At 38.9% G+C, this 15,193-nt stretch overlaps 1 protein-coding gene across 2 annotated transcripts in view; it reads left to right on the top strand.

Annotated features, from left to right (window-relative positions):
• Window positions 1–13,488, top strand: part of plcb3 (phospholipase C, beta 3 (phosphatidylinositol-specific)) — a 50,974-nt gene extending 37,486 nt beyond the window's left edge. For both annotated transcript variants that reach the window (XM_079458447.1, XM_079458448.1), the window contains 16 exons: window positions 1,414–1,538; window positions 1,660–1,814; window positions 1,938–2,099; window positions 2,245–2,344; window positions 2,437–2,541; window positions 4,373–4,455; window positions 4,917–5,043; window positions 5,650–5,685; window positions 5,802–5,911; window positions 6,000–6,082; window positions 6,250–6,379; window positions 6,467–6,543; window positions 6,626–6,715; window positions 10,103–10,163; window positions 10,405–10,491; window positions 10,612–13,488. In XM_079458447.1, coding sequence (XP_079314573.1) covers window positions 1,414–1,538; window positions 1,660–1,814; window positions 1,938–2,099; window positions 2,245–2,344; window positions 2,437–2,541; window positions 4,373–4,455; window positions 4,917–5,043; window positions 5,650–5,685; window positions 5,802–5,911; window positions 6,000–6,082; window positions 6,250–6,379; window positions 6,467–6,543; window positions 6,626–6,715; window positions 10,103–10,163; window positions 10,405–10,491; window positions 10,612–10,896 — 1,816 coding nt within the window. In that variant the 3' untranslated portion in view covers window positions 10,897–13,488. The remainder of the gene's footprint in view (window positions 1–1,413; window positions 1,539–1,659; window positions 1,815–1,937; window positions 2,100–2,244; window positions 2,345–2,436; window positions 2,542–4,372; window positions 4,456–4,916; window positions 5,044–5,649; window positions 5,686–5,801; window positions 5,912–5,999; window positions 6,083–6,249; window positions 6,380–6,466; window positions 6,544–6,625; window positions 6,716–10,102; window positions 10,164–10,404; window positions 10,492–10,611) is intronic.
• Window positions 13,489–15,193: the final 1,705 nt, after the last annotated feature.

Here is a 15,193-nt window from a genome sequence, read left to right as displayed (position 1 = left end):
ATCTGATGTGCTTTTTTTGACCTCGCTGGGATCACCCGCGTAAATTGAATACATTCGATTTATTTTCATTTGTGACGGGGTTGGGGACGTGGGCATGGTCATCATACAGTTGGCCAACAGGATCCTTTCTACACTCTCTACGTCATGCACACACTTGTTATATATGAAGAGCAACCGCTTCATTCAGAACATCATTTTGCGAGTTATCTTTATATCTCCAGAGAGTTCATGAAAAATAGACGCCAAACACGGCTGTTTTGGTACTCAAAAAAGCTTGTGGTGTCATTTTTATTAAGTGGGGAACTGATCAGCGTTTTGTAACAGAAAATCCAGAGTCTGGGAGTTGAGGCGTCTATACGATATGCTTTATTGTTGTAACATATGTATACTAAGATATGCTATTACGGGATTTAATGGCTTGAAAAAATGGCCAATCTAGTCACTGTCTAGTATAAATGTTGTGTTGAAGTCTCTACTGAATGCATACATTTAAATCAACTTAAACCGCAACATACAGTGTTTGCAAATACCTTTATTACAAGCGAATTATTGCGCCATCTAGTGGCTGTGTATGGAAGTCTCTTGAGGTCACAATATTCTTTACTTTTTGTGTTCGACTATTATTTAATGAATTATTGCTGATTACAATAAAATTTTAAGTAAGTGTTAACCTAATGTAAACAACTCAAGTGGTGCCATTTGTTAATGTCATCTTATGTGACATTAGACTAGTATCAACCTATTTTGTTTAATATTATTTAGGTGTCTGTCAAACTAATAAATATTTTAGCTAATATTTCCAAAATTGCCAGTCAGAACGGGCTAATTATAAAAGTTTGTTTTTGTGTTTCTCAGTGAGAAATATATATTTTTGCCTGTTTTAGTTAGTAACATTAAAGACTATTTTGGGGGGGATTGTGGTTGGAGCAAGGGTCCGTGCAGTCTCCCTGACTGAAAACCTCAGGAGTGACGAAAAGTCATCCAACAGCAATGTGAAAGACTAACAGCATGAGAAGTCACATGAAAACGGAGTTATCACTTAAAAGTCATATTAGAACTTATTAGAATTTTGTATGTACAAATACGTTGCTTAGAATTGATTATTAAATTGTTTTCTTTGCAGTATTTGAGTTTAAAAAAAATTGAGCATTTTTGCTGTTATTTGAACCTGTTTCTCCAGTTTTCACTGTCTGCAAATAAATGCAATTAGAAACAATATTTTTATTTGTAATTTGTGAGAACTATTCTTAGTTCACAGAAGGAAACAAACATGATCATTTTACCTAAACACATAACGCATATACAGTAAATTCAGAAAAACTCTAAAACCAGAAATGGTCTCTTAATTTTTTCCGCGGCTGTATGTGTGTGTTTTTGAGTTGTTGTCTTCCTTAGCGACTTGTGTGTATTCAGATACAATAAGAAGCAGCTGAGTCGAATCTACCCCAAAGGGACTCGAGTTGAATCCAGTAACTACATGCCTCAGCTCTTCTGGAACATGGGCTGCCAGATGGTGGCACTAAACTTTCAAACTCTAGGTCAGATATTTCGATTTCTGTCATATTTCATGGTTTTCCTTTTTCAAGAGTTAACTTATTAAATTAATTTGATTTCAAAGGCACCTTTGTTCACAATCTCATGTTTCGGTTTGCTTCCCAGACCTGGCGATGCAGTTGAACATGGGGGTGTTTGAATACAACGGGCACTGTGGCTATCTGCTTAAGCCAGAGTTCATGAGACGCAACGACAAACACTTTGACCCCTTTACTATGGACATTGTGGATGGGATCGTAGCCAATAGGGTCGAGATTAAGGTACTGTGTGCATAATGCAACATATTGTATGAGGTACTACTGTAGCTATCTTCTGTTTTTTTACTTTGTAGGTGTAATGTAGCGTAAAAGATCAGACCCACATCTGCTCACTCTCATACACAGATAATCTCGGGTCAGTTTCTGAGCGATAAGAAGGTTGGCATTTATGTGGAGGTGGACATGTTTGGACTTCCCACTGACACTAAAAGGAAATACCGAACAAAAACATCTAACAACAACTCTCTGGACCCGGTGTGGGACGACGAGCGCTTTGAGTTCAACAGGGTGACAAATGACAGAAATAGTTTGTCCACAATTACAGTTTTATCTTGACTCATTTTATTACTGTTAAATGCATTTGTGTTTGTCTCATCATAAAGGCTTTATTGTAATTACTAATTAAAAGTATCCCGCTGACCACTGTCTCTAGGTGGTGTTACCCACCCTGGCATCCCTGAGAATAGCGGTGTATGAGGAAAGTGGAAAGTTTATCGGCCATCGGATCTTACCAGTATCTGCATTGCGTCCAGGTTTATAGATCTATCACACATCATCCTATCAGTCCGATACTGTTTAGAAGATGATTTGGTTTATCTCAACTGTGTGTGTGAATGTGTTGTAGGTTATCACTACATTTGTCTGAAGAATGAGTTGAACCAGCCGCTCATGTTGCCCTCCCTCCTGGTGTACACAGAAGTGATGGACTACATCCCCGATGAGCACCAACGTAGGAGAAGAATCTATGATACTATACTATATGTCATTTTAATCCAGTTTTTTAGACAGTGGTTCAGTGTTTACCCTGCTACACACAGTATATGTTGTCACCAGCTGGAGGATGAGTAGAGCAAATTTTTAAAAGCTATACAGTAGGTTCTCAACCAGAATTATCCTTCCGCCGGTGTCGTCTCCGCTGCGGTACTTCTTTAATGTGTGTTGACTCTGTGTTGAAGCTCATTGCCACACTCAGCAGAAGGGCTAGTTTTAACTCACAATTTATTATTTCTATTTTATTGTAGGTTTATTTGAACTGATAGAGACAGAATATAAAAAACAGGGGAAACATTTTTATATAAAGTTTATAAATTGATTTGCATTTCAGTCAGGGAAATAAGTATTTGATTCCCGAGCAAAACATAACTTTGTACTTTGTGGACAAACCCTTGGAGCAAATTGGAGTTTTAACCTCTTTCACAGATTTAGGACTAGAGACTGGCTAGAACATTAAATGTGCTTCTCCTTAAGCCACTCTTTGGTTGTCTTTGCAATATGTTTTAGGCCTTTGACCCATCTTCACTGGTAATAAACGGGAGGATGTTCTCGTCCAAGATTTGACAGTACATGGGCCCGTCCCTCAGCCCCATCGATGCGGTGAAGTCATCCTGTACCTGTAGCAGAGAAAAAGCCCTAAAGCATTATGTTTCCAACACTGTGCAATTTTTGTTCTCACAGCACTTTCTCCAAAGCCTTTTCTGAATCATTTTGATGTTCATTGTCAAACTTCGGACCAGCCAGGCGGGCCTTCTTGGGCAGGAGGACCTTGAGGGTGCTTCAGGATTTAAATCTATTGTAGCATAGCGTGATACCAATGGTTTGCTTCCTAACTGTGGTCAAGACTGTATTGAAGTCATTAACAAGCTTCGTCTGTGTAGTTCTGGGCTGATCTTTAACCGTTCTCATGATCATCTTTACACCATTGGGGAAATCTTGCTGGGAGCTCCAGACCAAGGGCAATTCATAGTTATTTTGTATTTCTTCTATTTCCAAATAATCACACCAACAGTCGTCTCCTTCTCACCAAGCTTCGGTCTGTAGCCTATTCAAGGCTTGTGCAGCTCTACAATCATGTCCCTGACATCCTTTGAAACCTATTTGGTCTTGAACATGGTGGTGGAGAGGTTGAAATGGAAGATACTGGTTCTGTTGGCAGGCATATTTTATATACATAACAAGCTGATTTACAAGTACTTTCTTAAAGTGACAGGACTTAATAAGTATTAAATACTTATTTCACTGACTGAAATGCAAATTCCCCCCATTGATGTTTTGGTTGATATTCTGCAAACATTAGTTCAGTGCAGCGCAAGGCAAGAAACTTTCAACTCTAGCCTGTTCTTTATGCGTGAATATATATTACATCATCAGCCAAAATATCAGAAACTGTTTTTGTTTTGTAGCTCAACTTTCTTTAGGCCTATATGAACTTCTGTGATCATAAACACTTTGGCTCATTCACTGCTTAAAAATAGAATTTATTGTAAACGTGAATAACTCTTTTTTTAATCTTTAATATGTTGCCTCCTGTCATGTAATAACGAATTTATCATATTGAATTTCACTGTTTCACAGTATTTGTGGTTAAGTACTGAAGGCGCATACTCTCCCTTTGCACCTCCTGGTGGAAATTTTGCAGACTAGTTTCACATGTAAATGTTTTTGAGTGGGGAAGGGCGGTGTTTGTTTATTGTAGTAAATTGCCCTGAAAGTTCAACCAAAATAATATTAGTGATAGTAATTCATAGGTTTTCCTTTCATCTTTGTTTTTGGTACACATGTAGGGTACGCTGAAGCTCTGACAAACCCCATCAAACATATCTCTGAGCTGGCTCAGAGGGAAGCACAACTTGAGGCACTTCTGGAGGTCAGTCACATTTGAGTTTTTAACAGTATACAATACACCCCTGGTCAAAGATGTAGACTCACGCCTATTCATTGCTATTTCTTAGTTTTAGCCTTATTTCAGTGAATATACAACAGAAATGGAAGTTTGGGAATTATATAGTAAACAAAACTAGGTCAAACAATAATCGCATCCAGAATAAAAGTTTGTGTTTACATAACATATGCCTGTGTACTCTGCATATTAATATTGCATTTATAAACGCATACCCATACATGGATAGTTGACAGACCAACATGCAAACTCGTCATATCATTAAGAAAAAAACAATAGTGAGAACCCAATAAATACGATACATTTTTCAGAAGTGTGAACACATCTGGTATTTTTCAGTTGGTAACAAATATACTGTAATGCAAGTTCAATAAATCCATTGTTTGATTAAATAACATTGTTGTAATTAACAATGTGTGTCTGTGCAGGATGGTACTGTCAAACCAGAGGAACGAGTAAAGTGTTATCCTAGTTGTGTGACGTCCATTGACCCTATCTGTCCTCTGCCTTCTCAAATACTTCCTCCATTGAATGATGTCATGAACCCTGCAGCAGGTTCGGTTCACCTCTGAAAATGATCACCTCATGTTCTCATTTCCATGTTCTTTACCATATGTGACCCTGGACCACAAATCGAAATTGAGATATATACATCACCTGAATAAAGCTTTCCATCGATGTATGGTTTGTTAGGATAGGACAATATTTGGCGGACATACAACTATTTGAGAATCTGAGGGTCCAACAGAATCGAATGCCTTTAAAGTTGTTCATCAGAGGCGCTGTAGGAGGCCATTGAAGTTTTAACGCTCTGTATTTGCTTACCGCTACCAATTTTGAGTGAGAACTGTAATTCCCGAAGAGCAGGCAGCAGTGAGAGAAGTTTGTAGGCGTGTTTCTGGCCATTTATGTTTGCGATTTTTCTGCATTTACGGTAGGAAATTGACAAAATATCTTCATGGAACATGATCTAATATATCCTAATGATTTTGGCACAATGACCCATACAATGTATTGTTTGCTATTGCTACAAATATATTTGTGACTGGTTTTGTGGTCCAGGGTGACATATTACACACACACGTCTGTTCTGTTTCGATGTTTGGTTTGAATGTCATGTCCATTTACTTGACCCATATGTCCATGTGCCATATATTTTAGCCCCCAAAGAAGATCTGGTCAACAATATTCTTAAAGGTAAGATCCACAAACCATCGTCTAATTGTCATACCCTCATCTTCAGCACTCATGTCACCCTCACGGACAACTACGATGCGTTATAAATCATGTAAAATGATGCATGTGTTTTACAGTTATTGAACCTCAGTCTATTGATGACCTCAAACAGAACAATTCCTACCTGAAGTTGATAAAGAAGCAGTGCAAGGAACTCAAGGATCTACGAAAGAAACATCTCAAAAAGGTTCAAAATCGTTCGAGTACTTCAACACCGCAAAGTTATATTCAGCTGCGTATGACAGATAACTTCTTTGTTCGTGTTTGTGTTACAGGTGTGGACTTTCAGTAAGGAACAGAGGTCACTGAGCAAACAGAGTCAAGCGGAGAAACGTCTGCGGCCCAGTCTGAAAAAAAAGTGAGAAAATTTGATTCCTCGCAAACTCAAACTGGGCTCGTGTGCCGACTGTAATTCAGAATAGTCAAAGACAGCTAAGGAAAATATTCTTTAAACCTGAAACTAAACGTTATCTCATAGTTAATCACGTTAAGTCCATTTTTAATACGAGTGTTTGCGTAATGCAGTGGAGCAGAAGAGCCTGTGCAGAAGGATCAAATGGATCGGTTTAAAGAAGAGCAGATGCCGAAACTTCTCAGTCTAAGACAGTCACAACATCAGATTGAGACCGATACGAAACTCGCTCATCTGTTAGAGGTACCACAAACACACATCGCTAAAACAGACGATACACTACACACGCTTTAAAAAAATATTGATTATTTTGCAAATACGTTCTCTCAGGCCAGTCGGAAACTGGGGGAAATTGCCCTGGAATGTCAAGCTGCCCAGATAAAGAAACTCAAGGACGTGTGTGACAAGTAAGAAATGATTTTGTGACGATTTGGAGGGTAAATTTGTGTATGTATACTTTGACACATGTTGAAATGTTCATACTGACAGAGAGAAGAAAGAGCTCCAGAAGATTCTGGAACGGAAAAGGCTGAGCAGCATCTCTGAGGCCAGGAAGTTAGAAAAAGATAGGGCTGAAAGGTGAGTTTATTTCTCCCATCCTTGTTCTCACATTTACAATCTATTCTGCGTGATCTGTCGATAGGAATAAAATGTCATAAATTGACATTTGAATTGAATCGTATTTTTGTCTGAATTATTAAAATTCTAATTTTAAACAGCTGTCATGTAGATGAGAGATTAAATGACATAAAGCAGACTCGACCTGCTGAGATTATTTTCTGCACCACTTTTTCCTTTGTTGTTTAGCAGATGTTTATTGAAAGCACCTCACAGTGAACTCATTTTAGGGACAGTCCCGGTGGCTGTCTTGGGTTAAGTACTATGCTGAGAAGCCTGCTGGTTTCAGGACATCACTGTACATTTCACAGGTTGGCTTGGTGTCAGCCTCCGACTACATCCCCACAGAGTACTCACAGACCGAAATTACAGCCCATCAACATGATATACACAAGTAGATATATATGTATAAATATACAGAATTTTTAAAGATACTGTTCTGTAATGAATAGGAAATATGTATTGTGCTTTTGTCGTTGGAAACTGTGTCTGGTGAAATGCACCGTCAAGTTAGAGACTTAGATAAATGTGACCATTTGTGTCTAGAGTAATTGAATGAGTAGCGAACCGTGACGTTTGAGCCTTGGCCCTCTGCGCACGCGCAACCCTACAAACCAACCCACCCCCCCCCCAAAACCCCACATTTTTTACCTTACTGTCTGTATATCATTTTACCATCACACTAACATTTACATTTAGTCATTTAGCAGACGCTTTTATCCAAAGCGACTTACAAAGTGTTCAGGGAGCAATAAGTGATGTCATACAGGAGCAATAATACAACAGGTGCTAATACAAAGTTACTAAAGCTAGACCACCACCTGTTGAGAGAAGAGAGAGGGTTAATGTACTTAAAAATGTGTGTATTCACTGAAGTCAAGTCAGTTTATTTATATAGCAATTTAACCGCTTTGCTGTTCCTGTTCTATTCTCTTTCTCTTCTCATAAGTACAGCACACATGTGTAAATAAAGCGCATACCTATGTAAAAATGTATAGGATAATGCAATGTAAGTCGCTTTGGATGCGTCTGCCAAATGCCTAAATGTAAATGTAATGTAAATGCATTGTCACATAATGCTCAACTTGGACAGCTCATTAAAGCTGACAAAAATGTTAAAGATGTAAAGCGCTAATTCAATTTGTGAATTCTGCTTATAAAAAAAATGAAGGGCGTCGGAGGAGCGCATAATTACAACTGATAGAGAGAGCTGCGTAAATTCATACACCATCTCACATTTTAACAAGTGTAGACCCCTGCACAGGCCTCAGCCAGTTTTTTAAACCTCTGCATTACGCAGGCTGTGGCAGCCATTAAGTTAGTTGTTTTTTATGGCAATTATTCATATTTCGTTCAGTTTCTTTATTAAGTTAATCTAGAAAAATGTGTGAAGTATTTTTTGTTTGTTGTTCAGGTGCTGAACTGGAACGCGTATTTAAATAAAGGTTGTGAATGAAAACTGTTGCAGCCATTGAAATAGTTTTGGTTAATTATATTTCTCTTCGTTTCTTTATTGCGTCAGTTTAGGGAAATGTTTTGAGTATATATTGCCAATTGGTTTTGTCTGCTTATTTAAAAAAAAATCTTTGTTGCAGAGATTGGCATATATTCGTTAATTGCTCTCTCGTGTTACTTTAATATCATACGCTGCTGGGTCTGCGCAACGTGCGCATATAGTTGAAAACATCCATCCATCCATCCATTTTCTTCCGCTTATCCGGGGCCGGGTCGCGGGGGCAGCAGTCTAAGCAGAGATGCCCAGACATCCCTCACCCTAGACACTTCCTCCAGCTCTTCCGGGGGGACACCGAGGCGTTCCCAGGCCAGCCGGGAGACATAGTCCCACCAGCGTGTCCTAGGTCTTCCCCGGGGTCTCCTCCCGGTCGGACTGGCCTGGAACACCTTCCGAGGAAGGCGTCCAGTAGGCATCCGTAACAAATGCCCAAGCCACCTCAGCTGACCCCTCTTGTATAGTTGAAAACATATAAATCACAAACTTAACACTACTCTGTCGATTGTGCGCTTTACCTACTGTTTAACTCAAAACACATGCATCATAACTATGTATGCATGCTCTGGTCTGGATAGTAAAGTGATACTGCCATGCGGGGGAGTGGGGACAATGTCCATTGATTATGACACCATGAAAAAGGCCCGATGCCCGGCTCGCGTTTTAACAACCTGTACCGAAGCCCGGCCCTATTTTTCGGGCTCAGGCTGGAATGCAGGGCTCGATGTGTATTCATTGCACATATGTGTCTGTTTTTAATACACATGATCTTCAATATAGTTTGTCACTTGCTGAGCTTTTGAAGTAGCAACTTCATTTTAACACATGTTATGCCTTATGGAAACAGAAACATCTCAATAGTGAAATCATTTTTATTGGTGTTATGTACATTTAAACAAAAATAGACATGTGCATAAATTTGGGCTCCCCAAAGAAATAATTCCTTTAATATTTAGTAGAGCCTCATTTTGTTGCAATAACAGCTTATAGATGCCACCTTTAGCCACAGACAAGTTCCTGAAGTCTGGCAGGTGGTATTTTGGCCCACGCCTTGGCTTTTGTGCGTAGACAGCCTGCTTCAAATCAATCCATACATTTTCACTGATGTTAAGGTCTCGGGACTGGGATGGCCATTCCAGAACATTGTACTTGTGCTTCTGCATGAATTCCTTGATGGATTTTGAGTGCTTAGGATCATTGTCCTGCTGAAAAATCCAACCCCGGCGTAGCTTTAACTTTAACTTTGTGACCGACTCTTGAACATTCTTGTCAAGAATCTGAGAGGGATTCATGAGGTGAATTTTGCATACCACTGTATTTACTACAATAAAACCATGGGAAATGTTCCTACGGATCAGTCCCCAAAAAACAGTATGAACATAAAGAGTCCCCATAACCGCTTAAGTGGAACAAAAAGGATCCGAGTCCTCTTTCAGTAACGGAGACAGTGTGAACATAAAAATAACTCTTGGTCCACTGAAAGGGGTCTGAGTTTGGTTCTTTTAAAGAGGACCCAAGTGTGAAAACACCCTAACTGTAATGTCAGCCAGCGGTATGCTAACAGAAGGCGCTCAACGTAAGCACACGTTCGATTTCTTGCAGCATGCGCAGGCAGCGTATTACATCGGAGAACTACGACGGCTCCGTGATCTTGAATTACTCTCGTGAGACTTGGAAATCTCACGTGGTTAGAGTCCGCATCGAACCTGGAAGTCAAATATAAATATGTAATCACAGAGGGCTTTGAGGGTTCACAACTGAATTGAATGCTTTCAGCACCTCAATGACGTCCAGTGAAAGTAACCTTGTTCTTTTTTCTCTCATTCCACATCTTTCAGCAAGGATTTGAGTGAGATCAATAGAAAACACATCAGCGAGTCTGTCAACTTAATCCGTCTGGTGAGTTGAGCTGTGTGGCAAAGTTATTTAGATTTCTGTCTGAATGATCTGATCTGCATTCAAGTCACATGAATAAAAAACAGCAGTCGCATCTCCAAAGTACACAAAAATGTTCCAAGGGTCAAGTCAATTTCCGCCTTATGAATATGCATCTGTAACGTTGGCATTATAACGCTGTGTTGTGGTCATACGCATATCTTTATCGTACATGCTCTCGCTTTCTCGTTTCTCTTTTGGGTAGCTGGAATTGTCTCAAGGGAAGCGTCAGGAGACGCTGAAAGCCCTTCACAAAGACATCCTCCAGAAGATAGAGGAGGAGATCCCTCTGGTCAGTAAATACACACATCCAATCATTCATTTTTAAAGCATTATTTTAAACAGATGTGTGTTTTTCTCCCTGCTGGATCATTCTTGTCAAATAACCACACGTTTTATTCCTTCTCTTCAGAACCAGGCTCGCCTGATATCCGACTGCGAAGCAGAGCTGAAGCGCTTGCCGGAGGAAATCTCTCTGTACCTACAGGGGGAGCTAGAGAGCAAAGGCTCATATAAAGACCTCTTAAGTCAGGTCAATAATGACAGCTCCGACCCGTCTTCTAACTGCAGCACACCCCCTTTCTCCTCTCCCGATCACAGCTGGAGCAACATCGGCAGTATCTCCAGCTCATTGCTGGACTCGCCCACCTCAAAAAGCCCTGTCAAATCAGACAAGGACACTACAGGAGTATTCTAGTGATGCTATGCTTTTCTTTTCTTCGTTTTTTACCACTAATTCTCACCTCTGGAATCTAAGAATAGATTTAGTATTACAAGTTGTACGCATTTTTTTGAGCTGTATGGATTTTTTTTTCATTTGCGTATACCTTGCGAATTGAAATGTACCAACTTTTTACGTTTTTATTTTTAAACCAAAGTCTTGTTTTAAATAGTTAGAATTGATTTTATCTAGCTTTACAAACGTGGGCTCTGGTACATATTGATGCCTGTACGGGGACACCTGTGGAAATAAGAGGGGAGCGGTACACCTTTGACTTGGTTCTCTATTTATTTCTGTTGCATTGTGCACTGTAGAGCTTTAAGTGTAGTGCTTGGAATTGCCCTGAAGGTGGCAGTGTAAATTTGCCAATGGCACATTGGTCTGCGATGCGAAGGCCAGGCTACTGCTTGATCCGAATGGTACGTGTTTACATAAAAATGCACAGATGGACTGTCGCTTGCCCAACTTCCAACAATGAATTTCTCATAACGTATGAATACCTAGTCATTTATTTTATGTACAAGTTAAGTGCCCCATTTCTACTTTTCTTTCGCTTGAACTCTATCACCCAGATTATGCTTTATAAATCCTGTTATCCCCTCAGTGTTGGTTGGATAATCGAATCGATTCTAATCCAGTCTCTGTAATTGGCAGTGATCCCGTACGTCAAATTCTCTCAAATGCACTGATGTCTAGGAAACTTGTACCTTATGCCAAGCCGTTTTTCTACATTTAAATCCGATTGAACCGTAGTCCCGGCACAGTTTTATGACAGACACCTGCACAGACACTTCCGATGTGTTGTTTCATAAAGTCGGATTCCAAGTCACAACACGTTGCATAACATACATCGAGGCAGAGCATAATGTGAGATTGAACGAAGACACGTAAAGCTTAGCTCTGATCACAGCAATCCAGGCCTTTTTTTAATCCATTAGACAGCATGACCGTTGGATTTCACTTTCTCTGTGTAATCTGATTTGATTCTATCATTTTTCATTTATCTCTGGTTGACCATCTGGGTCCATAACCTCTCCTCTTTCATTCTTTTTTTCCGACACTTCTCTCTCTGGATTTTGACATGCCTACAGTGCTCACTCGCTCCGCCCACTTGAGCGTTCTGCCTTGACGCGCACCAAAGCTTCCGTCAGCGCGCTGGTCTGCTGTAGTGTGCATCATCTTCATTATTATAATACAGGAAGATGACAGTGTGCTTGGTACTTGATGATCTTTATCGAAGCACTTTAAGAAATAAAATCAATTACAGCACTTATGACTATCAAACAAATACATTGGACGCAGGCCGTGACGTCTACTCTCAGTGCATGGATGAAAATATAAAGACGAGATGTGTAATGTACACGGTTGGAAGAGAGCGTGTTTGTGTGTGATTTTGCTGGCTGTATGAATGGTTGAGTTTAGAAGACAAAAGGGCTGTGATGGACCATGTCATCTTTCTCAATGGGAAATGTGTGTTGTGTGTATGGGTATGTCTTGTCTGCATGTCAGTTCAATAGCTTTATACCAATATGAACAGGGATAAATGATGTATGCATGTAAGCATATCCTCTTTTCATACTTCATTATCTTTGAAAAGGACTGTATTGGCCAATATCGTTGTACTAGGAAATATAATTGTGTGTATTTTAGCAGAAACCAGTTTATAAATTGTCTTATAATTCATTCCTTTTAGGAGTTTAAGAAATTATACTACTGACTAAAGCAGGCGAGAGTAAAGTCTGTCTTTGTCTGTGTTTTGGGCTTCGGGGAACATATCAAATTGGAGTTATCTGTTGTTGATGGTGCATTTTTTACTTTATGGCCTGTAATTTTCCATTTAATTTAAAACAAATTTTCAAAGATATTTGTAGCACCTTTGTAAATGGGATTGTCACAATTTCACTGTTGTTTTGTTTATAGGCCATTGAAATGGGAACATTTCGTATGTTCAGTGAATTTTCTGTTAAACCCCACAGTTTTGGGTCTTGAAATGGGACAAAAATCCAGGTTGCTAACATTTTTTATTTTGATTTTAAAACCTTTTATTTTGAAATGCATTGGAAAATCACGTCCTTTAAATTCAGTTCTTCGTGGTTGGTGGGTTGAAGTCAGGAAGACATTTGCATGCAAATTCCTGTCTACAATCAGACATCCTCAGGGGAGATCAGAGTCGTGTGAATCAAATCACAGCACTTCTCTCATTATTGCTAATGATCGATGACAGACTGCTCCATAATACAGTACACGTGGATCCAGGACCTGACTTAAACCTAATGCTAGCTAATATTGGTGTTTGTACTGATATGTCTTTAAGGGACAATATATGCAAGGGCTAACTTCTGCTGCCTCATTTATAGCTTTAACCAAGTACATATGTCATAATTAGTACATCGTTGTTCACACTTTCTGGATCTGTCTCTTTATCACCTTCCTACTGAAACACTTTTGTTAACACTGTATGTAGATAAAGTACTGGTCTGCCTTGTTAAAGGGAAAATTATTATTCTGGATGTAATTTTTATTCGATAAATAATATAACTGTACATTCAATAAATGCAGAACGTTGTCAAAAATGTCTCGTTTCAGCTTTTCTTTTTCAGTTCTCTCTTTGGAGTAGAAAATGTCTTCGGATTAGGAAATAGTTTCGCAAGGTATGTCCAGAAGGCAGAGTATGTGACTTTATGAAGGTATTATTTAACACATGTAGTACATCATCACATCCATCATGGAGACAGATTCCATCAATTTTAAAACTTCAAACAATGATTTGAAGTTTAAAAAATGTGTGGGACCTAATAACCTAGATGATGATGTCACCAGCACTTTAAGTGCTATATAGAACTGTATCCTGATACTTCAGCGGTTCTTTGAGATGACTGGTGCTATATAGAGCCCCCGAAGAACCATACAGGGACTTAAAAGGTTATTATACTAAAACTGTGCTATATAGCACCTCGGTCACTCTGAAGAACCACTGAAGCCCCAAGATATGGTGCTTAATAGCACTAAAACTGGTTCCCCTATGATCACCCTATGATCACGAGTAAAGAACCACTTTTAGTTTACAACACCAATTTATTTTTAGTATATTAACTAATACATTTTCTTTTACTGGAACATAAGTGTCTTATGTATTATTTCCTATAAAATAGTTTATTAACAATCTATTATTCTATATATTTTAAAAGATATATGAAACTATTAAATATTATTTAATCCCCTAGTAAAAAGGTTTTAACCTCTGTATATTAGTGGAGCATCTGTGTATAAATATGCAGAATAATTAGTGTGTTACGATTTTGCATCTTCAACAAAATTATGTGGCCTGCTCCATTATTTCGAGTCTTATGACATAAAGTACATATTTTGAGTTTATGCACTAGTTTCCATTTAACAAACGCTGAAAATAAATGCAACGTCTTCAGATATTATTATTGAACCCAATAGATAATACTTTACAACAAAGAACAAGATATGTGGATAATTCATACACCTTGGCTTTATACAGTAACTTTTTTAAGCTTCAAGAAAGATCTGCAGATTTGTGACAATGTGAATTACTTCCGTATTCGGACGCATTTCCGAGTGAAACGGAATTTCTAATGAGAAAAACAGTGGGCATGTCTTGTTTTCTTTTCACTGCGATTTCATTGGATGTATAAAACAGCTGTTGCAACTGGGAGAAGACTGAAAGTTGAAGGGGAGGCTCCGCCCAAGCCGCTGACATCATTTGAGATGGATAGTCAGTAGAGGGCTGAAGTGCATTTTCAGATTTTGACTGAGGATTATGAGGGCACATGAATTTAAAAAAAGACAATAAGCCACATTGGTAAACCATTACAATTAACGCTGAAATATTTCATGAAATAAAATAGGGATTGTAATTTTTAATTTCACTTGGACTTTAAAGTGCAAACATATAGTCCTTCAATTTGAACTAGACTATAATTACTATTTTTATGGACTTGACTATGAACTTTTGAAACCCGATTCCCTCCATATCTGACCAGTCCATTTAAGTACTTTTCTAGTCTTTTCAGCTCTCCACGGCCGACCAGAAGTCAGAGTTTAATTATACTCCCATTCATTTTTATTTTCTTAATGTTTCACATTCTCTCTTTCGCCTTCTCTTATCTCCAGGAATTGTATTTCAAGCGCAAAACTCAGATCTTCTTTGTCATGTTCTCCTGTGAGCGCCTGCTTTGATTTCCGTCTTCCTGCTCTCGTTCTGTCGGTCAGGGGCATGAGAGAAGGTGCATGATGGCAGGAACAG

The sequence above is a fragment of the Barbatula barbatula genome, assembly GCF_947034865.1.
Source record: "Barbatula barbatula genome assembly, chromosome: 1".
NCBI classification, from domain to species: domain Eukaryota; kingdom Metazoa; phylum Chordata; class Actinopteri; order Cypriniformes; family Nemacheilidae; genus Barbatula; species Barbatula barbatula.
Note: the sequence above shows the minus strand (reverse complement) of the source record. Positions and strands in the feature narration are given on the sequence as shown.